The sequence below is a fragment of the Mesocricetus auratus genome, unplaced genomic scaffold, assembly GCF_017639785.1.
Source record: "Mesocricetus auratus isolate SY011 unplaced genomic scaffold, BCM_Maur_2.0 Super-Scaffold_100010, whole genome shotgun sequence".
NCBI lineage: Eukaryota > Metazoa > Chordata > Mammalia > Rodentia > Cricetidae > Mesocricetus > Mesocricetus auratus.
Genome location: NW_024429194.1, coordinates 82,557,056 through 82,582,583, shown reverse-complemented (window position 1 = coordinate 82,582,583; position 25,528 = coordinate 82,557,056). Strand labels below are relative to the sequence as shown.

Genomic DNA, 25,528 nt, shown 5'->3' with positions numbered 1-25,528 from the left:
CTCCTTAGCCCAGCCTCCATAAGCTCCGCCCATTTAAAGTAGCGTTCTGCGCGCCCCCGAGGCGTGTCCCTGTTTGAATCGGCTCTGGGACCCTGTGCGCGCTCGGCTACGCGGGAGTATGGCAGGTGTCCTCCTCTGTGCTCCGATCTGGAGGGCGCGGGTGGTGGCCCGCACTGCTCACACTCAGTAAGTGGCAGAGCAGTGAATTTCTACCGAGGGCGAAAGGGACAGCCCAGAAACCTGCCCTTAGTCGCTCAAAAAACTATAGTGAAGAGGCTAGGTGGGATTTCAGCCCTCTAAAGGTTTGGAGGCTGTCCCCTCCTCCATATGTCATCCAAGGGGTTGTTCGCCCATCCACTCCCCAAATTCATTCATTTACCCATTCAGTTATTTACTGAACATATGCTGGTGCCAAATGCTATTTCTGGACGTCTTTGCACTGATAGTAATCATAACCGGCCCCGAACGGGTTAGTGCCATCTTCCACATCTCAGATAATGCAAACTTACTTCTCTATGCCACAGCCCAATGCCCAGTACATTCTACCTTCTCTTTTCCCCAAAACCCTGTGGTCTCAACTTTCAAACTTCACCCTCATCTCACACTACAAGGCTGGGCTCTGGATGATTCACAGAACCCCCAATGACCTCCTGCTTCCATCTGAGGTTACTTTCTCCACAGCAGTCAAGAAAAACCGTGAAAACCCAACTCTGTGGGCTGGAGAGATGGCTCAGTGATTAAGGACACTGGTTGCTCTTGCAGAGGACAGGGGTTGGGTGTCTAGACTCACATGGTGGCTCACAACCATCCCTACTCCAGTTCCAGGGGATCTGACACCCTCTTCTGAACTCTGAGGTCACCAGGCATGCACACGGTGCACCCGTACATACATGCAGGCAAAACACTCATACACATAAAATAACCTACAGAGAACCCAACCAACCCAGCCCTGGTCACTCCTCTCTCAAGCTCATGTTTGTCTACTTGTTTGGAGAAATGGCTTTCCTAAGCTCAGTTTGGAGAAATGGCTTTCCTAAGCTCAGTTTGGAGAAATGGCTTTCCTAAGCCGCACCCTCTACCTGTTGGCCCCATTCCCTGCTGTTGTCGCCTTCCTCGTGACTCTTCAAACACAGCAGCCCTCGGCTGGCCTTTGGACTAGCTCTTCTCTCTGCCTAGAATGCTGATACCCACATTTCCCTTAATTATTTGTCAAAGTGAGGTCTGTTCTACTATTCTATTTAAACCCCAAGCTCCCCACCCTCAGAAACCCATGCTCTATTTCCCCAGGCGATCTTCACCCCGTAAGATATTCACTCTATTATTATTGAAGAAAAGTTAGTTAACAACAACAACAACAACACACACTGCACCCCGGTAAAAAAATTCCAGCCATCAAAGCAGGGTGTAGGGTATGGTTCTCTTTCTCTACATTGTGAGGTCAGGGAGGGGACCTCACCGCTGAGACCTAAATGTCAAGGAGCTCTGAGGCTAGTGGTGGGGGTAGGGTGAGACGGGAGGGCCCTCTGGGCTTCAGAAACTGCAAAGCAGAGGTTGAGGTGGGAACCCACAAACTCTGGGGCAGGCCTTTGAATGCGTTTGCCTTCAGGGCTCCTGGGAATCCCTCCTTACTGCTTTCTTGCAAGTCTTCCCTGCAAGCCTTTGGATGGACAGACTCCAGGTAGAGCCTCGGGATCACAAGCGGACTGCAGACCCGCACTGGCTTGTGATAGAAGCCGTCACGGCTAATTTCTAGAGGCAGAGATGGGGATGACCCAAGGACTTGGTTGAGAAGCTTGAAAGGTTTTGCAGGCTCTGTAGGAGTTCGCCCTAGGAAGCGCCTTATCCAATGGCTTGCCCGGCCTGGCTCTGCCGGGTGGGGTGGGACTGGCTGGGCGATAATGGGGAAAAAGAACATCCGAATTCTCCTTCGGTGGTGAGCTGGAGGTCTGTGAGTAGCCTGAGGTGGGGAATCAGGGTTCGAGGCCATCCTTCATCAAGTACTGCAGCTCAGTTGGGTCCCCACCCTCCAGGGCCTCAGTTTCCCTCCGGTGTGCGTGCCGAGGCGACTTTGCAGATCCCGAGGCCTGGTGGGTACTGGGCGGGGAGAGGCCGGGGCGGTAACACGAGCCTCTCGGGCGGGGTCTCCCGACTCCCGCGGCCACGTTCGCGGCCCTGGCGGAGGCGCGGAATCCGGAGCAGGGGGTCGATCGCATCACACCAGACCGAGCCAGGCTCGAGTTCTGGAGGTGAGTGCCGGCCGGGCGGGCTCCGGGAGGAGGTGACCTGGAGGGCGTGGCTGTGGACGTGGCTGGAGAGCTCCGGCGGGATCCAGGCACCCGCAGGGCCGCCCCAGGGAGAGGCCTCAACTCCAGGCTCTCGAGGGCTCGGCCCCTCGGTGGGGCCCACGAAGGGCTGTGGCTAGGACTGTCTTCCTCTATTCGGGGCCCGCTTCCTTCTCTTTGGAGCCTTTCTCTTCCCCTCCCGCATACTGGCTCCCATTTCATCACTCACTATTTGATTAGTTCATTATTTATTTAATTGTATTTGCTTACTGCGTGTCTCTCTTGCTGCAAAGTAGATTTCAGGAGAATAGGGAGCTAGTTTTGTTCACCGATGTTTTTCCACGAATTCAGCACGTCTTCCGCAGGGCTGATTATTGGAGGTTACTGGGCAATCAAGCTTAAGCCACCCTAGGCATCCTGCAGATGGGGACAGTGACAAATGGGAGGGGGGACAAAAGGGACATAGTCAGAAATAGAGGACTGCTGGCCAATTGACCTTAGAACAAACCACTTTGGGTACAGCAGTGATCAGGACAGGTTTCTGAGATACTCTGTTAACAAGGGTTAGAAGGGAAAGCCTTGACTGGCCCTTACCTGAACTACCTAGCTAGCTTCATGGGCCCATGGTTATAGTCAAGAGACACTGTGCTGAGACACGGAGGGAGGTTCAGTTGCCCTGGGGGATGAGTGGGGCATTGAAACAGGAGAGGCAGACCTTCCTGCAAGAGGCTGCCCTTTCACTGGCCCTAAAGTTAGAACAGCAATTCTCACATTCTTTGAGAACTGTTTTGCAGGCTTCCTGGGAACCATGTGTCTGTGCTGTGTGGTTAGATGAGAGGCCACTCTGCCCGCTCTGCAGGCTCTTCTGATAAGTGTGTCACCAACAAGGCCCTACCTAGAATGTGTGAGACCATGTGCTGCTTCTCCTTCTTGATATGATCCTTGCCGGTTCAGCTGCCCTATAGGAGCCTTGGAGCGCCACAATTTGGTGGGTATGTTTCAGAGCTCACAGTGCCACTGGAGCTTACATGGCAGGTCCCCTTTGGCCCCTCACTGGCTGGCCCTTCCCTTGCCTCCATCTGGCTCTGAAATCACAGGTTCTAGTTAAGGTGGGCTGGCCACCACTGAGAGGCTGGTAGGGGCCCAGGAAGACCATGGGATCCTGAGCATGGCTGCAGGCCTGCAGTCCCAGGACTGGGGAGGCAGAGAGGACAGTAGGATCAGCTCAAGAAAGTTCTTGGATACATAGTTAGGGAGCAGCCTGGGCTTCAAACAAACAAACAAAAAAAACCAAGTGAATGTCCTGCCATTCTTTTTGGTTTTTTTTGAGACAGGATTTCTTCATGTAACAGCCTTAGCTGTCCTGGAACTCACTCTGTAGACCAGGCTGGCCTCAAACTCATAGAGATCTGCCTGCCTCTGCTTCCTGAGTGATTTTTTGTTTTTTCAAGACAGGGTTTCTCTGTGTAGCCTTTTGGAGGCTGTCCTGGAACTCACTCTATAGACCAGGTTGATCTGGAACTCGCAGAGATCCACTTGCCTCTGACTTAAGTGCTGGGATTAAAGGCGTGCACATAATGGCCCGGCTAAATGTCTATTCTTCTGACACAAGTATTGTCTTTTCTGTTACAGATTTTTGATATCCAGTGGGTTTGTGTGTGTGTGTGTGTGTGTGTGTGAGAGAGAGACCCTTACATGACCTTTGAGATGACCAGCAAAGAAGACTAGTCGATCTCCATCACAGATGAAGTCTGAGAGCTTCTGGGACACAGTTAATGGGAGCCACACGACGGGGCTGCAGGTCTTCTGAGCCTGGGTCCTTTCCTCCAGGTGCTACAGCCTCTCTGGCTCAGCTTTCCTGTGGGAGCCATGAAGCTGAACAAGAGGAGTGTGGCCCACTACGCTCTGAGTGATTCTCCAGCGGACCACACTGGCTTCCTTCGTACGTGGGGAGGACCGGGGACCCCACCTACTCCCAGTGGCGCTGGCCGAAGGTACTGGTTTGTTCTCAAGGGCAACCTGCTGTTCTCTTTCGAGAGTAAAGAAAGCCGGGCCCCTCTGAGCCTGGTGGTACTGGAGGGCTGCACGGTGGAGCTGGCCGAGGCTCCTGTGCCTGAGGAGTTTGCCTTCGCCATTCGCTTTGATGCCCCTGGAGTGCGTCCGCACCTGCTGGCAGCAGATGGGCAAGTGGCCCAGGAGGCCTGGGTGAAGGCACTGTCCCGAGCCAGCTTTGGCTACATGCGACTTGTGGTACGAGAACTGGAGAGCCAGCTGCAGGATGCCCGTCAGAGCCTGGCCTTGCATCGCTGTGTGTCCCAGAAGTCTGTCCCTGGCTGCAGTAAGCCTCAGGCTCCTGACCGACGGGCTCCAGGACCTGAGAATGGCCACCTTTTCCCCAGGGACCGAAACTCCAGTGGTTCTGTGGAAGAAAGGGGGAGCAGGCCAATAGGTCGGGATTTGACTGAGTGGGGGCTGCAGGGCCCTGCCAGCCTCCTCCTAAGCAGGGGCCAGAGCCCCGTGTCCCCTGAGACCTCCTGTTTCTCTACCTTGCATGACTGGTATGGGAAAGAGATCATGGAGCTGAGGCGGGGATGGCAGCAAAGGGCCAAGGGGAGCCAGCCAGAGAGCAAGCAATAGAATAGGCCCTGAGCCGGGGCCCTTTGAGCTGTGGTCCTGCCCTGCTGGTTGGGATGCCTGGCTCAGTACTTCAGGGGTTAAATGTTTACTCATTTCCCAGATCGGTTGGTCGGTGTGAGCGCGTGTGCATGAGTGCACACGTGCGTGTGTGTGTGTGTGTGTGTGTGTGTGCGCGCGTGCTTGCTGTGTGTGTGTGTGTGTGTGTGTGTGTGTGTGTGTGTGTGTGTGTGTGTGTCCCTCCTGCTCTGTAGACGTTCTCTAACTTCCAGTCCTCCCATCTGCCTGGAGTGAACTGAGGAATCATGACTTCCAACTTATTTTCTAAGGCCTAGAAAGGCCAGGTGGCTGATGGGAACAGAACGTAACGCAGGAAGAGGGCTGTGCTCCTCCACCCTTTCAGGGCAGTCTCCGGCCACAGTTTCTAGCAATCAAGTCTTGGACATCTAAATGCCAGAGGTGACAGGGGAAGTGCCTTGAGCACTGACCCGGCCATGGTTTGGGCAGGGCTCTCTGCAGGAGAGGGTCTTCAGGTGCTAGGGGGGATTTCTTCTCTTCCCCGCCACCTTGTCAATGCGTGGTGCTGGACATTGCCCTGGGAAAGGCAGACAGCCTTTATAGGAGCAACCCTTCCTGATCTGTACTCCATGGTCACTCCTGGGGACCCTGTCACCTACCGCTTGTTTCCCAGGGCTTGTCTGTCAAGAATCCTTATGGCTTCTTTCTCCTGCATCATGCCAAGTCTCATTTCCTGTTATTCTAAGAGGCTGGGTCACCAGAGCCAGGAGTCAGACTCGTCTGTCCCCTTTATATAGGTGCAGGGTCGGTGACTGGGACAATGCTGGGCTTGCTTGACAGAGCCATACCCCCTTCCCAAACACAATCTGCCTCTTCCTGACATCCCTTCTTGGCCTGTCTGGGGCCTTGGGGCAGCCTGACCAAAGTCCATCCAGGCCTAAAGGGCAAACTTTGGCCTCCAAGAAGCTGAGTTTCCTGGTCTCCTTCCTTGGCTAGGGCCAGTTCCTGTGATGCCAGCCTGTTCTTCAGGCCTGCTTGTAGCATCGTAGCCAGCAGCCCTCGATAGTACACACGGGTCCTGCGCCCTTGCTAGCTCTTGCTACGGAAGTTAGTGTGCATTTTTAATTTGGTTTTGGAGACGAGGCCTCACTTTGTAGCCCACACAGACCTGGAACTCATTCTTAGTTTTTGCAAGTGCTGGGATTGCAGATGTGATCCATTACGCCACACTTGTTTTTGTTGTTTTATAGCAGGACCTGGTGGGAAGGTCTGCCAGCTCAGTCCCTTGCACGTGCACATCTGGCTTCCGTTTTGTTTTGCTCTTCCTTATAACGAGGACAGTAAAGTTTGCAGGGTGTGGTAGCAAGGAGGTAGAGGAGGGCCAGGAATCCAAGGGCTTCCTTGACTACACAGTGCGTTTTTGACTAGACTGGGCTACACGCGAGAGCCTCTCAGGAAATTTATTCATTTTGGTTATTATAATCGGTGTTTACAAATGAAGAGTCAGGGGTTACAGCTGAGAAGCCGGTGTCCGAGGCTAGCAGCTGGGTGAGTCCGGGAACCACAACCCCCACCAGGCCAGTTCCACTCCTTGGGGCCCCCTGCACCTGTTTTTCGAACGTTCACCGACACTATGGGCTCTTGTTAACTTCCTGTTGTTACAGGGTTTTTTTTTTATAAATTTAAATATCAAATAAAGCTTTTCATTATACACTTCGGTTCCTTAATTAAATCAAGTCTTTGAGAGGTGAAGGTCACAACACCTTTACAGAAGGCGCCCCGGACAGAAGGCTCCGCCCCTCGGACCCGGGAGGGGCGTCGTTGTCCTCCTGACGTCACCACCATCGAACTGCGCAGAGGGCTTCCCCGCTCCATCAGCAACGCGGGCACTGCGCAGGCGTGTACGTCGAGAGTCTCGCGAGGCTTGGGGCGGTTTTTCTGTGAGAGGGCCGCGCTGGACGTGCGGGGTGTGGATCCCTGCAAGGGGCGGAGCTGGAGATGGCGTCCGCGGCGGCTGGCCGGCTGGCCCGGATAGCAGTCCGACAAGGGGCTCTCTGGAGCGGGCCGGGGGGGAAGAGAGGTGGCGATTTCTCCGTCGTACCGGGCAGCTCAGGTCGCAGCCTGGTACCGTCGAGGTCAGTCATCGTCACTCGCAGCGGTGCCATTTTGCCCAAGCCGGTGAAAGTGAGTGTCTGACTAGAGGCGGGGCGAAGGGATCCAGGCCAGTCACTGGGGGAGAGCGTGCGACCGTGCTGATTGACAGGCGCAGAGGCCAATCACAGGATAGGGATTGTGGACCTCGAACCCGATTTGCGCCGTTGGGTTATTGACTTTGACAGGTGGAGGAAAATGCTTGCAGAAAACCTAGTGTTAAACTGGGTTCCTGGACACAAGCTGGAAGGCAGCCCCGGAACGTGCACTGTCTTATCTTGAGGGACGCAATGACCCATCCTCTAGGGCCAGAAGAAGAGCTTTGTGTCGATGTATACAAGTCATTCAGCTTCTGACTCAGGTGATGGGTTAAAACAACCCTGAAGAAGCGAGACGGGAACGCGGAAGTAATATACTTAGTAAAAAAGGAAATGAGAAAGGATGGAGGACGCGGAGCGGGTCCCTTTATCCTGAGAAGTGAGCAGGGAATCTTGCAGAAGGGGTTTTACAGATGAATCAGGGCAGAGCCGGCGTCCGAAGCTGGTAATAAGAGTTAGGTCTTGACAACCAGGGACCACGACCTGATTTTCCCAACACTGAGCGCTGTCACTTGACCTCAGTGCCTCTAAGGAAAAGGTGCGGTGTTTGAGTGCAGGGCTGTGTAGACGGAAAATGAAGTCTTTTAGTAAGTCTGACATGCACTAACGGCTGGCCGCACGCAGTTCACAGCAAGAAGCAGAAGGTGCGGTTGCTTTATGAAAACACAGCTAGGGAAACCAGAGAACAAGTACTAGTGAGCCTCCCTCGAGCTCAGACTGTCTTTTCATGGTTTTAATGTGATGTCGTTTCTCAGGCAGCAGGAGCCAGTTACATAAAAAGAACTGCATGGAAAAGCCCTTCACTGCACACTGCTTTTAACTCATTTTTTATGTGTATGGGTGTTTTACCTGCATGTAGGTCTGTGCAGCACTTAAGTTCCAGGTGCCCACAGAGACCAGAAGAGGGTATGGTGTGCGATGGAACTGAAGCTACTTCCTTTTGAGAATTCCTGTGGGGGCTGAGACTTAAACCTAGGTCTCCGGAAGAAGAGCCAGTGTTCTTACCCACTGAGCCGTCTCTGTAGCCCCTGAAACTCACGCTCATGTGTGTAGAGCTGATCGTAGTCTAACCATCCTAGTGCATTCACCCAGTTGTTGATGGTTTTTGCAAGGGATTAGCTGGTTGTGCCCCAATTTTTGGTTGTGTATTTCCCCAAATTTAGTTTAGCTTTATACTTTTCTTTCTGGTATCTATTTTGATGGCCACCAAACTCACTTTGTCTCTTTGTTGCTGTGAGGTTTCCCAAAGCCTTTAAAAATCAGTTGGTGTCTGGATCTGAGGTCATTGGAGGAAATGCCCGAGGCCAGTGCTTGAGATGCAGCCCCTGGTCTCAGTGCTCACAGCACCTCTCTCTCTCTGCAGATGTCCTTTGGTCTTCTCCGTGTGTTCTCCATTGTGATCCCCTTTCTCTATGTTGGCACACTCATTAGCAAGAACTTTGCTGCTCTGCTTGAGGAGCATGACATTTTTGTTCCAGAGGATGACGACGATGACGATTAACAGGTAAGACTTGCCTTTCCTCTAATTGGACAGGGACTAGAAGTAGGGTGGAGCATTTGATCCGTGATGCAGCCTGGTCTGCAGCAGCATTTGGACACTCAGGGCAGAAGACTCAGTGAGTTCACCTACTTGAGGCTTCTTGTCTTTCTCCTATTTGATGGGGTAACTTGCCCGACATTTTCACTGATATCTCTTACAACCAGATTAAGATCCTAGCTGGCCTGTCAGTTGGCCTTGACCTACCTTCATTCAGTCAGCTGGCATTTTCTTGATGATTTCATGTGCTCGACACTTTTTTTTTCTTTTGGTTTTTCCAGACAGGGTTTCTCTGTGTAGCTTTGTAGACCAGGCTGGCCTTGAACTCACAGAGATCCACCTGCCTCTGCCTCTCCAGTGCGAGGATTAAAGGTGTGTGCCACCATTGTCCAGCTGCTTTACACTTTATACAAGTCATGCAATCTCTGAATGGGTAAAACAGGGAATCATGGGGATGTAGAAGTAATTTACAAGTGACAAGGGAAATGGGGAAAGGGTGGGGGATGCAGAGCGGGACCTTCAGTCCTGAGAAGTCTGTAGGGAATCTTGCAGAAGGATTTTTACAAATGAATCAGGACAGACCTGTGAAATTGGTGTCTGAGGCTGACACTGAAGTCAGGTCTTGGCATCCAGGGTTCTTGACCAGGTTAGTGAGGTCAACAGCTTCATACTGAAATTTAGAAACTGGCAAGGGGGGTGGGAGAGATGGCTCAGCTGTTAGCCTTTATAGAGGACTGGGGTTCTATTCCCAACACTCACTTTGGGCAGCTCACAACCACCTGTAACTAAGGCTCCAGGGGAATCCAATGTCTTCTAGCTTCTGTGGGCACCCACACACATGGCAAATACACATATAAATAGAAGCAATTTTTTAAAAGGCAACTAGCATATCCTCACTGCTGTCGGGTTTGTTTTTGTTTGTTCGAGGTAGCTCACTATGTAGCTGTCCTAGAACTTTCTAAATAGACCAGGTTGGTTTCAGACTCACAGATATCCGCCTGCCTCTGCTTCCTGAGTGCTAAGATTAAAGGTGTGTGTGCTGTTACTGCTGCTCTTATTAAACTGTGCACCATCTGAGCCAGTATCCTGCTCACAAACCTTTGCTGCAGGGCTCCCAGTGATCTTCCCATTCAGCTTTCCTGTGTTGATTTCCTGAGTTGTAATGTATGTTTTGTGACTAGACTGTCACAGGCAAGGACACTCCCACTCTCTGCTTGGCATTCTTGTGATCTGGTCATTCCGCTTAGGCCTTTTTTATCTTCCGTATTCCCAACCATAGGAGGAAGTAACCTTGAGAGGGCCAAGTCTTCTGTGGCCATGCCAGAGTGGACTCTCTACAGGAGTCATCATTTTATCTTATTACTAATATTTTAACCCTAATTATGTACCTATGTGTACGAATACAGTACTCATAGAGGCCAGGAAACTAAGGTCCTTTGGAGCTGGAGTTACAGGTAGCTGTGAGCAATTTCTGCCAGGTCAGTATGTGCTCTGATCATCTGAGCAATGTCTCCAGCCCTGGAGTCTCATTGCTTGAGTTATCCTCATTCTTACCCATCTCCAAGTATTGGCCCATTGTTCTTTACTACCGTCTTAACGCCACCCATTCTCCACTGTCTTTGCTACATCTCCCTCTACCTCCTATTTGAAAGTGATTACTGCTAAAGCCTGCTATGGTATCGTGAGCCTTTTGTGTACCCAAGAAGCAGAGGCAGAGCTCAAGGACAGCCTGGAACAGGAGACCTTCTCTCAGAAAGCAGAAACGCAATGCCCCAGGCCTAGTGGTGCACATCAATAATCCCAGCATTGGGGAGGTCGAGGCAGGAACACGTTCAAGATCATCGTTGGCTGCATTGGGTTTGAAGACTGCTCTGGGCTACATGAGACCGTGTCTTTAAAAAAAAAGTGACTGCTGTTTGCCTCTCTTACAGGTCCTGGAGGAAGGACAGAAAGGAGGAAGCACTAATGACAAAGTGGTGGCACGCTCAGCTCCTTCCCTATTGGCAGAAGGGTCAGGGGAGCCCTCAGCCTTGTACATCCCAGAATCCTGCGCCTTGGGAGGGTCCCTCAAACGTGCTATCCAGAGCACTGGGATACCAAGCAAAGGATGAGTAACATAATAAATATGAACTGTGTATGACTGAAAGGCTGCTCCCATGTCTCACTCCCAGCAGGCTCAGCTGCACTGTCCTCCCTTCTGTAGCCAAGAAGCATCTTATTAGGAGCCAGGACATCCAGGCTGTTACACAACCACAGACATCGCCAAGGGGGACTGAGAACTTTCTCTTCTAATTATTTCTAACTGTGTATCTGTTTGCGGGTGATCTTGAAGGCCAAAGGCATATGACCCTCTTGGAGCTGGAGTTATAGATGATTATGAGTTGCCTCATGTGGGTGTTGGGAACCAAATCTGGTTCTCTGCAAGAGCAGCAGTGCTCTTAACCACTGAAATTATGTCCATCTCTCATCATGAGACTAAATTTTTTTTTAACTTTATAGAAGTCCGGCAGAAACTTACCTCAAAGCCACTTAGGCTAATTGAAGCCTTAAGCCTGGAGGAGTTGCCATGTGCTAAACATTTGGGTCTTGTTACTGCTTAATAGTTAAATATTTTGTAAAACTTGGGCTCCTGGGGGGGAATCTCTGATGTGAGGTTACTCAGTAATTATATGTAAAGACTGAGTACCTTTTTCCAGCATTCAGGACTGTACAGGGAAGGAGGTAGAAGCAAGAACATCGGTAGAGTGAGTATGAGGCTATCCTTGGATATATGAGATCCTGTTTGAAGAAAAAAAGCCCCAAAGTAGTAGGATGATTCTGTTCTCTGCATTGAAATAGTTGTGTCCCTGCACAATGAGTAGGGAGTTAATTTCATTTTAAAGACCAGTGCTGCTATGTAGGAGATCTAGGCCTTGGACCAGCCATTTTCTAGGGGAAAACAGATCATTGTCCTACTGCTGTGCCCATAGAGTGGCTCTGCTCCCTGACACCAAGATGCCCAATCTTGGAAGTACAACTACAACACCATAAGTAAGTACATACTTAGTACAATTATAAAAGTTACCCAGCTTCATATGACAGATTCTGGACAGGTAAGAAGCCTTTTCCCTTCCTGCTTCCCCAGGTAAGAATCTGATACAGATGACAGGAAGCACCATATTCCAGGAAAAGGGAATAAACATGGCATGTACACTAAGGCCCCACAGACTTAGGCAAGAAGTGAGAGACCACAGGAAATGGGTTCACCAGTTTATCACAAAGCAATCATCAAATAATGAGTTTATTTGTACTCTAAAATAAATATTAATATGCACCTTCCCATCGGGTGACCTCATGGGTCATGGCCAACATAGAACTTGGACAGGAAGTCCTTTGGCCTCTGCGGTTCTGTTTCATGGAAGAACCGCATGATGTGTGTCCGCTGCTTCCACACGTGGATAGTTTCCTGGAGCTCCATCTTCCCCTGTGCATGTGAAGGGAAGGTAGTCAGGTGAAGTCACCAAAAAGAGCACAGCACTGGAGCTCAGTGGACTTGTTATGATGACTTTGGGTGAGTAACTCTTCTAAGGCAAGTTTCTGCATTTGGAGGGCAGTGGGACTCAGTGACCTGAGGCCTTTCAAACATTGGTAATTAACAGGTTCCAAGAGAAGACTCCAGGGCCCCAGGACTGTGCAACACAATTGGTTTAACTTTGTGTTTCTATGTAACAGTTCTGTGGTATTAACTGGTCTGCCATGAAGCTACTGATGGAATAGACTGGTCACAATCTGACCTCATTTGTACCATACCCAAAGCCATCCTGCCTTCTTCTTCTGGTGTTTGTCATATAGGTGAGACAGTGACTTGTTGGGGTGGCATCCTTCCTGCTTCCCATTGTTAAAGTCACAAAAATGCAAGGCCCAGGTGGATTTCCCCTCCAACAATCTCACAAACTTATTTGGGGGCTGAGGCAAGAGGCTGATTCTAGCCCAGGCTACATAATGTGAATCTCAAAGGTGGAGATCCCCATGCTTTTAGTTCTGGCACTTGGGAGGCAGAGGCAGGCGGATCTCAGGGCCAGCCAGAGCTACATAGTAAGGCCCTGGCTTAAAACAAAAGAAATGGTAACCTCCAGTTGAACTAGGAACCAGCAACAGCTGCTAAGTCGGCAGCTTTCTTTCTTTCTTTTTTTTTTTTTGGAGACAGGGTTTCTCTGTGTAGCCTTGGCTGTCCTGGAACTCACTCTGTAGACCAGGCTGGTCCCGAACTCAGAGATGGCTGCTTCTGCCTCCTGAGTGCTAGGATTAAAGGTGTGTGCCATCACAGTCCAGTAGCAGCTGTTTTTTAATGGAGGTAGTATTCACTTGAAGACTCAGAAGCATGAGACAAGTTGGTGGATCTTTAAGTTCATCAGAGAGGGTCAGTTACCTTAATGACCAGGAGATCAACAACTCTGGGGTCTGTGACATGAGCATTCTTCATGAACATTTCTCGGACTTTATCCCGTCCCTGTTTCACGGTGATGTCCAGCTGAAATAAGTGCACTAAAAAGAAAAAATGATGACTCTGTAGAAATTAGACCGTTTAACCATGTTTTTAAATGCTTATCAGTGGATGCTCATTGAACATGTACAAGTGGCTCCCAGACAGCCCAACCCTCAGCCTGGAAGTCATGCTAAATCATTCAGTCTGGAGCTCAATGCTGTTTACTCAGCCTCTGGAGAAGCTGGGAGTACAGGTGTGCCTGTATGCTTTTTGTATGTATGGGAGGGGATTGGGACAGAACCTAGGGCCTTTCCCATGTAAGGCAAGGGCCCTATCACTGAGAAATGCCCCTACTGTATTATTTTTATTTGTAATAACCAGCAAAATAAGATGCCAGGATTGAAATTAATGTAAAACAATGTAGTGTAGGTTTTAAGTAGTACATGAATTTGAGAGCCAAGGGGTATTGCTAAGGGTCTGTGTGGGGAGGGAAGGGTTTTTTTTTTTAAAGATTTATTTATTTATTACGAATACAACACCCTGCCTCCATGTACACATCAGAAGAGGGTACCAGATCTCATTACAGATGGTTGTGACCCACCATGTGGTTGCTGGGAATTGAACTCATGACCTCTGGAAGAGCAGTCAGTGCTCTTAACCTCTGAGCCATCTCTCCAGCCCCGGGGAGGGAAGGTTTTAATCAAATAATTGGACTATCTGGAAGGAGAGACTTGAGATGGTCATCTATGACTATAAATGAGATAGTCAGCTCTGCCATAACTGCTGCCATCATGGAGCCATGAGCCAACCCCTCTTCATAGTGGTTTGAAATGGCAAAATAAACATATCTTCCCTTAAAAAGGGGTTCGGGGTGGTGGCCTGGAGAGGTGACCCAGCTGTTAAGAGCACATACGGCTTTTCCAGAGAACCTGATTTCTAATTCCCAGCACCCATGCCAGGCAATGCAAAAACACCTGCAACTCCAGCTTCAGGGAATCCATGCCTGTGGCCTCTGCCAACACTTGCATTTACCTGTACCCATGCACACAGATATAGAAACTTACATAAAATTTATCACAATACTTAGCAACCCATTTTGTCAGTGCCCAAAACAGCAGCAGAAACTCAGTGACTGAACATACTGTGCCACGTGGGTGTCCTTTGGAAAATAGTTTGTAAACTGGACTTACTGAGTGGTAACAATGCCTGTAAACCCAGCCTGCCAGTTGGAGGTTAGCCTAGGCCCATTTGGTTCCAGAGATACACAGATCTTGACTCAAAAGAAAGAAAATCAGGTTTTAGCCACTTTCATCCCCCGACATGCAGTCGTTAGCAGATTTGCTGATGTCATCAAGAATACAACAGGATTGGTAAGTATTAGATGGAAGGGCAGGGTGAGCGAGGCATACAAGGCTAAGAAACAGCATCAAGGGTTTACAGACATCATGGCTAAGGAGATCAGTCTATTGAGTTAACTGAGGGTGCCTTGTGCTTTGCCCATTCTTGTGACATGTCCACCCTGATCCACAGAGCTACCTCAGCCACCAGCAATGGTGGCACATGCCTGTAATCCCAGCACTGGAACTCAGGCTGACGGATCAAAGGTTTGAGGCAGAATCCTAATGAAAATGAAAACAAGGCCAGTGTGGCGGCACACAGGCAGATGGGTCTCTGTGAGCTTAAGGCTGGCCCGGTCTACATTAGCAAGTTCCAGGCCAGCCAAGGCTACTAAGTGAAACCCTGTCTCAGAAAAAACAACAACAAAAAGTCACAAAAAATAGTAACCCCTCAAAGCATCATAATCATCTCTGGAAACCATTAATTAGGGACATGCTCTGCTTAAATCAAGGTTGAATTGAGTGACCACAGAAATGGTAAACACTACAAGTTTAGGTGCTCAGAGATCTCGTCAGTATATGCATAGGGGTTTCAGAAAAGAACAAACGGACTGTAAGATAGCAAAGACCCTAAACAAATATACAGTAATACAGAACCTGGAATTTAGAATCTTACAATCTGTGAAGCATCAGGCCTAGAGACACCGAGGCACTCAATGTTGTATAGCTGCTCTCAGGTAAACGGGCCTGAGAGTGTTTTTGGTGTTTCACTCCCGTCTGTTCTAAGAACTATTAGGAATTGCCGCCCCGCCCCGCCCTGCCCCGCCCCTCATCAGCGCCTTCCCCAAGTTTCAGGTCAGTTACTATAGTAACCTATTTAATACAGTAACTCCCTGAAGACAGTATTATGCTCATTTCACAGATGAGCAAACAGCACAAATGGGAATCTTACCCAAGGTCACACGGCTAACAAAGGACAGGACCTGAGGAAAGCGCTGCTGCCTCTCAACAGCTCTGAGGTGGGCCAGGGTGCTGTCTGCCACCCACTGGGAATGCCTTTCCCTTCCCATCAGCTGCGGTGGTCCAAGTTAGATAGAAACGAGATGTCTGTCTTCGTGACTCTCCTTCACCCCTTTTAAAATCCCGCCCAGTGGCAGCCCTGAGAGAGATGCCAAGGCAACAATCTGACTAGTTTCTCCGCCATCTAAGGGTAAAGAGCAGTTGTGCTGCACAGGAATTAGACTTCAGCATACTAGAGCAGGCCGAGTTAGACAGCAAAGCTACGGAGACTGGAGAGGCCATTTCACCTGGAGCCTTCAAAAGGCACCAGGAAGCTACTGATGACCTTGCCAAGTCGTTTCCCTCCTATGGCCGTTTGTTTTCCAGAACGGGGAATGGATAACTGCAAGTCCTTCGCCAGTTTGGTTACAAAACCCAACAGGCATCTGGAACATTTTCTAACTGGAAGCTGACCCTGGGTTAGCAGCTCCCGGGGCTAGCGTCAATCCGCCTCTCGGTGTCCTCAGCTACAAGCAAGAATGGCTGTCCCTGCTCTCCCCTCCTAGGGGCTTGGTAAGAAATACAGAAACAAATGTCACCAAAGCCAGGAGGTCGCTCGGAAGCCCTGTCCCGGTGTGGGGTACTTCTGCCTCGTGTGACCCTCTTCCCCCGAAGCCCAGGAGTCGTTTCTGCCCTAGCCGGTGACCTCAGCTCGGCCGTGAGACCTTGGGCAGGGGCCTCGGGGCCCCGGATGCACCTCTGCCTCTCACCAGTGTTCGGCACCTCCCGGTACCAAGCGCGGTAGAGCTCGCGCACCCTCCGCTTGGCCTCGTTCAGGTCGCGACTGAAAATGGGCTTCACCGAGGTGCTGGCTGCGGCGGCAGCCTGCCGCAAGCCGCTGGCCGCCATCTTGCCGAGGAAAACCCGCCCACCTCAGCGCGCGCACGCGCAGTGCCACTGACGCGACGCCCCGCCCTCTGCGGTACGCGTGGGCGGATTGGCTGGACGGAGCTCTCGGATTGGCTGGAAGCCTCCACGAAAGCCCGGCTTTGAGAAGCGCTCGCTCCGCCGTGGCAACGCAGACCAGCGGTTGGGGCGTTCTGTGGTGGCGCCGAGGGTCTCACGGGGCCACCAGGGGGGCGCAGCGTCGCGGCGTCTGTCAGTGGTCTGATGCGCGACGACCGCGCCTAGTCAAAAGTTGGTTCCTAGCCGGGCGTCGGTGGCGCACGCCTTTAATCCCAGCACCTTCTTCCTGACTAGAAGCCACCGTCTTTTCCTGAAGTTCAGGTGACAGGGACTTTGAAAGTACTGAGGAATTGGGTAGATGAGTGCTGTCCTTGCTGGGGACACCAGTTGGTGTAGGTATGTATGGCCCTATATCACTTAGTCTTTATCCTGTCAAGGGATAGTAGATATTTTTCCATTTAATATTTGGAAACACATTTGTATATTATGTGTGTGTGTGTGTGTGTGTAGAAGTCAGAAGACAACTTTCGAAAGTTTTCCATGTGGTCCCAGGGATTGAATTCAGGTCATCAGGGTTGGTGGCAAATGCCTTTGCCCATGGAGCTATCCTGCCAGCCTGTATTTGTATGTTTTCATGGGTATACAATCTTTTTTTTTTTTTTTTTTTTTTTTTTTTAGTTTTTTGAGTCAGGGTTTCTCTGTGGCTTTGGAGGCTGTCCTAGAACTCGATCTGTAGATCAGGCTGGCCTCGAACTCAGAGATCCGCCTGCCTCTGCCTCCCGAGTGCTGGGATTAAAGGCATGTGTCACCAATGCCCGGCTCCAAATTATTTTTAAAGACCGCATAAAACAGAAAACATATTAAAGTCTTGGTTGGTAATTTTTAACCATTTTATTTACTGTTATACCTATAACCATTATACCAAATGTTCAATAGACCTGTGCTGCTCTCTTCTTTCTTTCTTTCTTCCTTTCTTTCTTTCTATCTGTTTTTTCTTGCTTTGGTTTGGTTTTTCAAGATAGGATTTCTCTGTATAATAGCCTTGGCTGTCCTGGAATTTGCTCTGTAGACCAGGCTGGCTTTGAACTCACAGAGATCTGTCTGCCTCTACCTCCTGAGCACTTGGATTAATGGAGTGTGCCACCACTGCCCAACAGACCTGTACCTTCTTAAAATTCTAGAATAACCCCCTTTCTCATCTTGATTTCCTATGATCTATACCCCAAACTCTGGGAGATTGAAATTAGACTTTTCTCTGATTGCGGGGCAGATTCTGAGGCCCATGGAGATATTCCTGAGCATTTCTACACCCCTGACCCCTGACAAGTTTTTTTTATAACTGTGACCTGTAGGCCAGGCCTGCCTGATCTCTGTGTAGGCTTTTGCTGTGTGCCACCCGTAATCTGTGGCTTTGCTTGCCAGCCACAGAAATGGTGTTTGGTTTATGCTGCCAGAAAGAAAGGTAAGTTTATGTGCAGCCAATGGCCTTCCCTAAGAGACAAGATGAGTCTCCTACTTTAACCTAAGAAGAAAGGAACATTGCATGCTCTCTTTCCCTCCCCCTGCCTTTTGTAATGTAGTCTCCCTGGGGATTCAGAGTCAGGGTTCAGGCCAGGCAGGAAGCAGATGTGAGAGAGAGCAACATGGAAGGTCAAACCCCTGGAACTGGGATGGGGGTGTATATACACCCTTGGTCTATCCCAGAAGAGCTGGCTGCCTCTGAGATGTCATTTCCAGTCTTGGTTGTGTGGTCTGTCAGTCCAGAGCACCCTCGAGGAGGGGAGGAAGAAGAGCTAAGCAACATGAAATGAGCAAATCATGGCTGCCCAAACAAGGTTACAATCTGCCTTTTCCCTCCCAACTGGGCTTGCCCTCTCAGCCAGATGGACAATAATGGAAAGAGGGAGGGATGCAGGAGTATGCTCCACACTGCAAGTCTGGTAAGTTTGGAATGACTGGGCAGAGGTATGCAGTCATGCATGGCAGGCAGCAGGGAGTCTGGTCTGAGCTCTGTTGCAGCTGAGATGTGTTCATCCATAGATTTTGACTGCATGTATCATAATGGAGTAGGCCTGTGTCTTAGCTAGGGTTTTTATTGCTGTGGAAAGACAACATGACCACAGCAAGTCTTGCAAACATTTAATTGGGGTGGCAGTTTACAGTTTCAGAGGTTCAGTCCATGATCATCATGACGAAGAACATGGCGGTATGTACACAGTGGTGCTGATAGCTCAGAGTTCTACATCCTGTAGGCAACAGGAAGTGGACTGAGACATTATCTTGAGCATAGGAAACCTCAATTCCCACCCTGACACTGACACATTTCCTCCAACAAGGCCATACCCACTCTAAAAAAGCCACACCCCCTAATAGTGCCAGTCGCCATGAGCTCCTGGGGGCCAGTTACATTCACACTGCCACAGCCTGGGAAGGGTGAGGATGAACAGCTGTACCCACAAGTAAGGCCAGAGAGATCACAGCCTCATGCAGCAGTGCTTTTCTTCTAGACTGCACAAGTTCCTGTACATAGCACACATCTTCATTTTCACAGGAAAGGCCTGGCTGCTGGGTTGGGTTGAAACTGATTCCCACCCCTCAACTTGCCCACCAGGGTTCCTCTAGGTCCCTTCTAAGGCTGCCATGTACCTGATTCCCAGGAGGGACTGATACCTTTCTCAAGGCCAAGGCTGCCTATCCATTGATTTCTTCCCTCTGGACTCATAGTGAAATGAATTGGAACCTGTTTTTCTCTAAAGTTCATGATACCCCATAACAAAAACACAAACCAACTAAACCCCATACAACCCAATAATGCCCAGCAATAGTTTCTTTTGAAAAACTATACCTCTGTTCAGACATCTAATTAATACTTAATATTTTCACATAAGTTTAAATGACTTCCAAGGGTATTTTTGCTGAGTGTAGTGGTATACATCTGTAATCCTAGTTAGTACTCAGGAACCTGAGGCAGCCTAATTTACACAGTGAATTCCATCAGCCGGGCTGTAAAGTGGGGCCCTGCTTCAAAAACAAATAGTTCTTTGCACTAGGGATATAGAAGCAGGTAGATCTCTGTGAGTTCAGGGCCAATCTGGAATATATAATGAGTTCTAGGCCAGCCCAAGCTACACAGTGAAACCCTATCTCAAAAACAAACAAACAAAGAAATTCACTCCCTTAAAAAAATAACAAAACAGAAGTAAATAAGATAAAATAACAGCAGTTTAAAAGAATATAATAAGAATGGCACTTGAAGATAAGGCAGGGACATAACTCTTTCCAATGTTTAACTAGTCTTTCTCACCAACATGCGGGAGAGTGTGTTACTGTCCGGAGTCTGTGGGGAAAACCATTCTGGAATGAGATTGCTGAGGAACTACCACAGTAGGTCCTGGAGACTGATGCTCTCATGTGAACCTAAATAAGGCTCAGCTCCTCATAGTCAAGTACCTGTGTTAATAAGATGATGTGTGAGCCAAAGAACTCTGGAGAAAGCAGGCATGGTGGCACACGCCTTTAATCCCAGCACTCGGAAGTAGATCTCTGTGCGTTTGAGGCCAGTCTGGTCTACAAAACGAGTTCCAGGCTAGGCAGGGCTACATATGAAGACCCTGTCACAACAAAAGAAAATACAGCATAACCAACTAACCAAAAGACAAAAATGAACAAAGAAAAATCTTCTAGAGAATTCTCTTGTGTCTCTGGCAAAGCTCAAAGCAGAACCTTAACACCCTAAACCCCACCCCTTCCAACCATTGGCTAATTCTCCATAGTAGCTACCCAAGCAACTCTTTTGTAGCAGTACATTTAAGTGATTTTAGAATGTTGTTCAATGTTCATAGCTCAGTGAGGTAGGTAGTGGTAACCAGGACACCCATCAGGGATTAGAGTCTCCTTGATGTCCTAGACCCAAGAACCTAGGGCCACACACATGCTAGGCAAGTGCTTTACTCCTGAGCTGTATTCTCAGGCCCTAGGCGGCTACTTATGCAGATATCAGCAGTATCTTACACTGAGTTTCCCCTCATATGGGAGTCTTCCCTGGAAAAGTTAGGCTGTGACTCACCGATCACAGCTGCAAGAGTCCCAGGGGTTAGATCGAGTCCCCTTGAGGAGAACTTACCAATTTATCACAGCTTAGGACATCTCTGGAAAAACAAAAGACTATAACACCCCAAGTGTGAGAACAGGAGGCATGAGGTGTTCTGAGGGCCCTGGTGCTCATATTCTGCCTGCTTGATTCTCCTTGAAGGCCATGACCACAAGGGAAATGGGAGGATGGAGTGATGCTGTCTCCAAGGAGATTGGCATCTTGTCTTGAGGAAGGGCAGGTGAGGTCCTCCAGGGAAGATGCAACTAGCCTCCCAGGCTGGGAGGTAAGGAGATCTGAAGTCTCAACCAGAGTATCACCATCATGGGTTCTCTTGAGATACCATGGCCATTGCAGGGTATAGATGGGGGGCTATAGGACAAGGGGACCCAGAGACCAGTTCAATCCAGAACTGCTAGGTTTAGCTGTCATCCTGGTAGGCCAAGGAGCTCTGTGTGGTGCTGAGCGGTAGCAAACCTGGCATAATCAGGGAATGGGTGCTCCCCCAAATTTCTGGGACCCAGGCTTCAGTGTCCCCATCTGTACCAACTCTGACTCCTCCCATTGCTGTGTTCCTCTTCCCCATCCCAGGAAAAGGGAAATGTGGAACAGGAAGTTGGTGTAAATCCATCTGGTGAGCTAGCTGCCTGATCCTATTGCAACAAGACTGTTTTGTTCCCGATCTGTGACACCTGTTAGACTTGTCAGGGACACAGGTCATTCCCTCCCCGGACCCCTTTGAGCTGGAAGGGAGAGAGAGGAATACCAGGTAGCTAGAAGGCTTGACATATCTTAGTGAGCCTCCCTTGTATGTTGGCTGGAACTCTAGACCACTTGCCGTAGCTGGCTATATACCTACCCTTTTAGTGCAAATGACTGGTCCCTAGGCATTAGGGGATACTTGGTGCTGAATGAATTTTTCCCTCAGCGAGTGACCCATAGGGTCCACCTATTTGTGTTTTAGAGGCCTCTGTGGAAGACAGCAAGGATGAAAGTTTCAGGAGCTGGCTCCTGCATTTCCTGAGAAAGTTCTGGTTGGGGTGGCTTCCAGCTTCTGATACTCTGAAAGTGAAGAACCACAAACGAGATATAGTAAAGCCTGTATCTGTTGCTTCCGAAAGCCTAACTGTCTTATTGTCAGGCTTTCAAAACTGCCTTGGAATATTCATGCTCTTCCTACCAGCTGCAGGGGCATACCTCCTACTCCCTAGCCTAGTGGGCATTCTTCAGTGACCCACAGAGACCCAGGTCAGCCCTTTGACTGCTAGAGTCCAGATGTTGCTGAAACATGAGCTACACCGCCCCCAAGGGAACCAGTGGCAGGACCCTAGCGAGGCACTGCTGGATACTCTGGAGGAAATAAGCCTCAGGCTCTCTGCTCTAAATGTCTATGAGTTTTCTGTCCTGGAGTGTTACTAAATGCACTAACGTGTCAGGGAAGCAAATGATTCTTAGATACTCTGGGGCACTATCCCTGGGCTCAGCTCAGCTCAGTTACCATGTGATGAGGAGATATGACAGACAGCAGTGCCAGCCCTCAGCAGGTGTGGTAGTTACTCTGTGGTGCTGGGACACAATGCCCAGCAACAGAAACCGTAGAAAGGGAGGGCTTGTCTTTCAGTTTGAGGGTGTAGTTCAACATGGCAGGGAAGGCACGGCAGCAGAAGCATGAAATGGCTGGTCACATGTGTCTGTATAATCAGAAAGCAGAGAGAGAGAGGACTGTTGTTCCTCTACTCCATTTTCCCCTTGATTGATTCAGCCCTGGACCCAAGCTTGCGGAATGGTGCTGTCCACATTAAGGGTGGTCCTCCCACCTCAGCCAACTCAATCTAGACCCTCTTCAGACATGCCCAGATGTTTGCCTCCTTGGTGATTCTAGGGCTTTTCAAATGGAAATTGTCCCTCATAGCTGGGACTGTAGGCTGGCAAAGGTCACAGCCCAGGAGTCAGGACAGTGAGGCAATCTGGCATAGATTCCTCTGAGAAGAGGACAAAGGCAAAGATGAGGCCCGTCATACCTAGTGTGACACACAGCAAGGTTCAAACGGTTTCTTTCTCTCAGATGCCCATGCCACCATCTTGTTCTTTGCCCATCTCATTGACAATGGACCCCAAGCTTGACTTATCTTCTTATGACAGGCCTACTGTAGCCATTGGGGCTCAATCCCTGTCTTCCCAAGTGTTAATAAGATTATTTAAAAATAGCTGGAGAGAGAGAAGGCTGAAAGAAAGGCTTAGTCTGACCTTAGGCAAGACCCTGATTTTTCACTGGGATGGGGCATCTTGCCACCCACGTGTATGGATGGCCAAAACATCTACAGAAGCTGGGAAGTGTAGTCTTTAAGCAGAAAACTCATTATAAACTCTGAGAGGATATAGAAAATGCAGGGCAAGGTTGTAGAGAGAAGTCTTTTCCTTGCCAGCCGCTGTGGTTTTTCCCACCAGTCGCCTGGGCTCTGCCGTGTTATAGTCCCCAAATAACACATAAGACACTGTATTGATTATGAAGCTGTTGGCCTTGCTTGTTTCTTACTGGCTAGCTCTGACTTAAGTATTTACTCCATAATTGTTAATCTAAGTATTTCTCTTACCGGAGAAAAGGTCTGGACTTCTTACCCTTATGGCAGATACATGATGACTCCCTGTGTTTCTCCTTCACAGAATACACCTCGACTCCTAGTCCCACCTATCTTGCTTCCCTATTGGCCAACAGTGCTTTATTGACATATACACAGTACTTCCCCATCACAAGGTGTTATAGCTGTTTTCTGTTGAGGAGGGTATAGATGGAATTTCTGTTCCACCTAGTCCTGCCAACCTTCAATCCCAAATAAACACACTGAAGCTTATATTAATTATAAACTGTTTGGGTGATGGCTCAGGCTTCTTGTTGCCTAGCTCTCTCTTAATTATTAGCCCATAACTATTAATCTATGCATTTCCACATGGCCTTATCTTACCTGGAGAATGACTGGGCATCCTATCTTCCCAGCAGCTGCATGGTGTCTCTCTGGTGGCTCCTCTCTGCCTTCCTCTTACAGAATTCTCCTAGTCTGGTAGCCCCACCTATACTTCCTGCCTGGCTACATCCTGTCTGTTCATTGACCAAAACAGCTTTATTCATCAACCAATAAGAGAAGCATATATTCACAGCATACAGAAGGACCTCCCCCATCAGGAGGGTCTTCGTTGCAGGTATTGCTGCCTATATGTTGGGTTCCAAGGCCTGAATGGTACTTCCATCATAGTGTCAGTTGTGCTAAGGTCTGGAGGCCTGTTACGTGGCCCATTGGTTCTATGGGTATGAGTCAAGTCATAAACTCATCTGGTGAAATGGGATTATATTGTTTCATTAACATTAATAGTTTAACAAAATTTGTTTTCTGTTTTATATAGGCAGTTGAGCAATCAGGATCCTGTAGTAAGAACTAGGAGCAAAATGATTAATGACCCAGCCATGGCCTTAAGTAGAGTAGTTAGCCAGGGGTTCAGAGAAAAGACTGGTACCAGTTGTCAGATTTTGATGTTTCTCTTCTTATTTATTTATTTTTTAAGTTATTTTTGACCGTGGCTAAATCTTTTTAATGATCTCCAATTGACTGGCATAGAAGTAACAAGTTTTTTTTGTTGTTGTTGTTGTTTTTAGTGTTATTTAGAGACCTCCCTTATCTCTTAAAGAGGATGTTCAGTCCCTCTTCATTCTGAAGAAAAACCTTGGATAAAGAATCTAACTGGGCTTCTAGACTGGAAGCAGAAGTTTTTAGGTGGTCCAAAAGTCTATGTTTACTTGAGTACTGAGTTTTTAAAAGGTTTTTATTCTTCATAACTAGCTAAAGCTAAAATTTCAACTGCAGTGGAGCCCATGATACTTGCCCCCACCAATCGGTGGTTGGGGACAACTTGTTGTGCACAGGGAGGCCAAGAATCAAGATTTAGGAGGGCCTCATGGCTACCATTGCTACCAGCATTATCATAACAACGGCAGCAGCCGCTGCCTGTGAACCTTCCGCTGCCTGTGAACCTTCCGGAAGTTGTGGCCCATGGAAGGAGGACTAGGGTAGCTGTGGGTGGGATCATTGTCCTTCCATTTTAGATGTTTCTCCAGTCAACAGAACTGACAGAAACAACACAAGGAAAGAAGTACAGAGAGACACACAGTAAAGACGACGAGGGGGTGGCCACCACACATTCATACAGCCGAGCAGACGAGGGGAGTTTGGTGGTGTCACACATGGATCCCGGACACTGGATCGGTAGCACTCCTTTGCACTCTAAACAGAAGGCACCAAAACCAGACTCACCTCCGCAGTTAACAGACCAGGTAACAGACTTTACAATTTGTTTCCTTTTTGGGGTGGAGGTGACAGACTCCTCCAAAACTTCTTAGGCAATGATTGATCAAAGGGAACTGGAAAGTCTTCAGGTTGTGCACTTCCTAGGAGTTCTTTGATCACTGCGCTCTTTCCTGCCCAAGGGGATCTGAGACTACCAGTATCTCAAGGTCTGGGCTTTGGGGCTCTTGATGGAACCTCCAGAAATGTTGTAGGTGTCCATCAGAGAAGACTGTTCAGACACAGGTTTAAGCCAATAGAAAGGCTTTATTAACCCGCTGGTGACTACACTGAGTGTTTAGGATCCCAATGTAGCCCCGTCTTTTTTTTTTTTTTTCTCGAGACAGGGTTTCTCTGTATTGTTTTGGAGGCTGTCCTGTAGACCAGGCTGGCCTCAAACTTACAGAGATCCACCTGCCTCTGCCTCCCGAGCGCTGGGATTAAAGGTGTGCGCCACCAATGCCCGGCCAGGGTGAGCTTTTAAACACAACAACCTTATCCTGGATTGACACATACAGTTAACAAGAACAGTTAGCCAGAAGCAGAACTACAGAAGCCAAAAAGCAAGGTGAGTCCATTTAGAGACTGTCCCAGAACTATGGACTTCGATGGATGGA

General features: G+C 49.0%; 3 protein-coding genes across 8 annotated transcripts; 2 read left to right on the top strand and 1 right to left on the bottom strand.

The window, feature by feature from the left end:
* The first annotated feature begins 3 nt into the window (after positions 1–3).
* Pheta2 (PH domain containing endocytic trafficking adaptor 2) lies at positions 4–6,645 on the top strand. 6 transcript variants are annotated; one of them, XM_040752707.1, is made up of 3 exons: positions 4–186; positions 3,077–3,274; positions 3,915–6,645. In XM_040752707.1, the coding sequence occupies exon 3, from the start codon at positions 4,152–4,154 to the stop codon at positions 4,917–4,919; it is 768 nt and encodes a 255-aa protein (XP_040608641.1). In that variant the 5' UTR covers positions 4–186; positions 3,077–3,274; positions 3,915–4,151; the 3' UTR covers positions 4,920–6,645. The 6 variants fall into 6 exon arrangements, with proteins under 6 accessions (XP_040608641.1, XP_040608639.1, XP_040608643.1 ...); XM_040752705.1 differs by lacking the exon at positions 4–186 and adding an exon at positions 1,501–1,678; XM_040752709.1 differs by lacking the exon at positions 4–186 and adding an exon at positions 1,786–2,246 and having other exon boundaries at positions 3,077–3,270; positions 4,113–6,645.
* A 224-nt stretch (positions 6,646–6,869) lies between these two features.
* Smdt1 (single-pass membrane protein with aspartate rich tail 1) lies at positions 6,870–10,866 on the top strand. Its single transcript, XM_005067036.4, has 3 exons — positions 6,870–7,118; positions 8,547–8,687; positions 10,652–10,866. The coding sequence occupies exons 1-2, from the start codon at positions 6,933–6,935 to the stop codon at positions 8,682–8,684; spliced, it is 324 nt and encodes a 107-aa protein (XP_005067093.1). The 5' UTR covers positions 6,870–6,932; the 3' UTR covers positions 8,685–8,687; positions 10,652–10,866.
* Positions 10,867–11,969: 1,103 nt separating this feature from the next.
* Positions 11,970–16,463, bottom strand: Ndufa6 (NADH:ubiquinone oxidoreductase subunit A6). The gene is made up of 3 exons (XM_040752710.1): positions 16,292–16,463; positions 13,129–13,244; positions 11,970–12,183 (listed from the first exon to the last, which is right to left on the bottom strand). Exons 1-3 carry the CDS (start codon positions 16,428–16,430, stop codon positions 12,052–12,054), a joined length of 387 nt encoding a protein of 128 aa, XP_040608644.1. The 5' UTR covers positions 16,431–16,463; the 3' UTR covers positions 11,970–12,051.
* Positions 16,464–25,528: the final 9,065 nt, after the last annotated feature.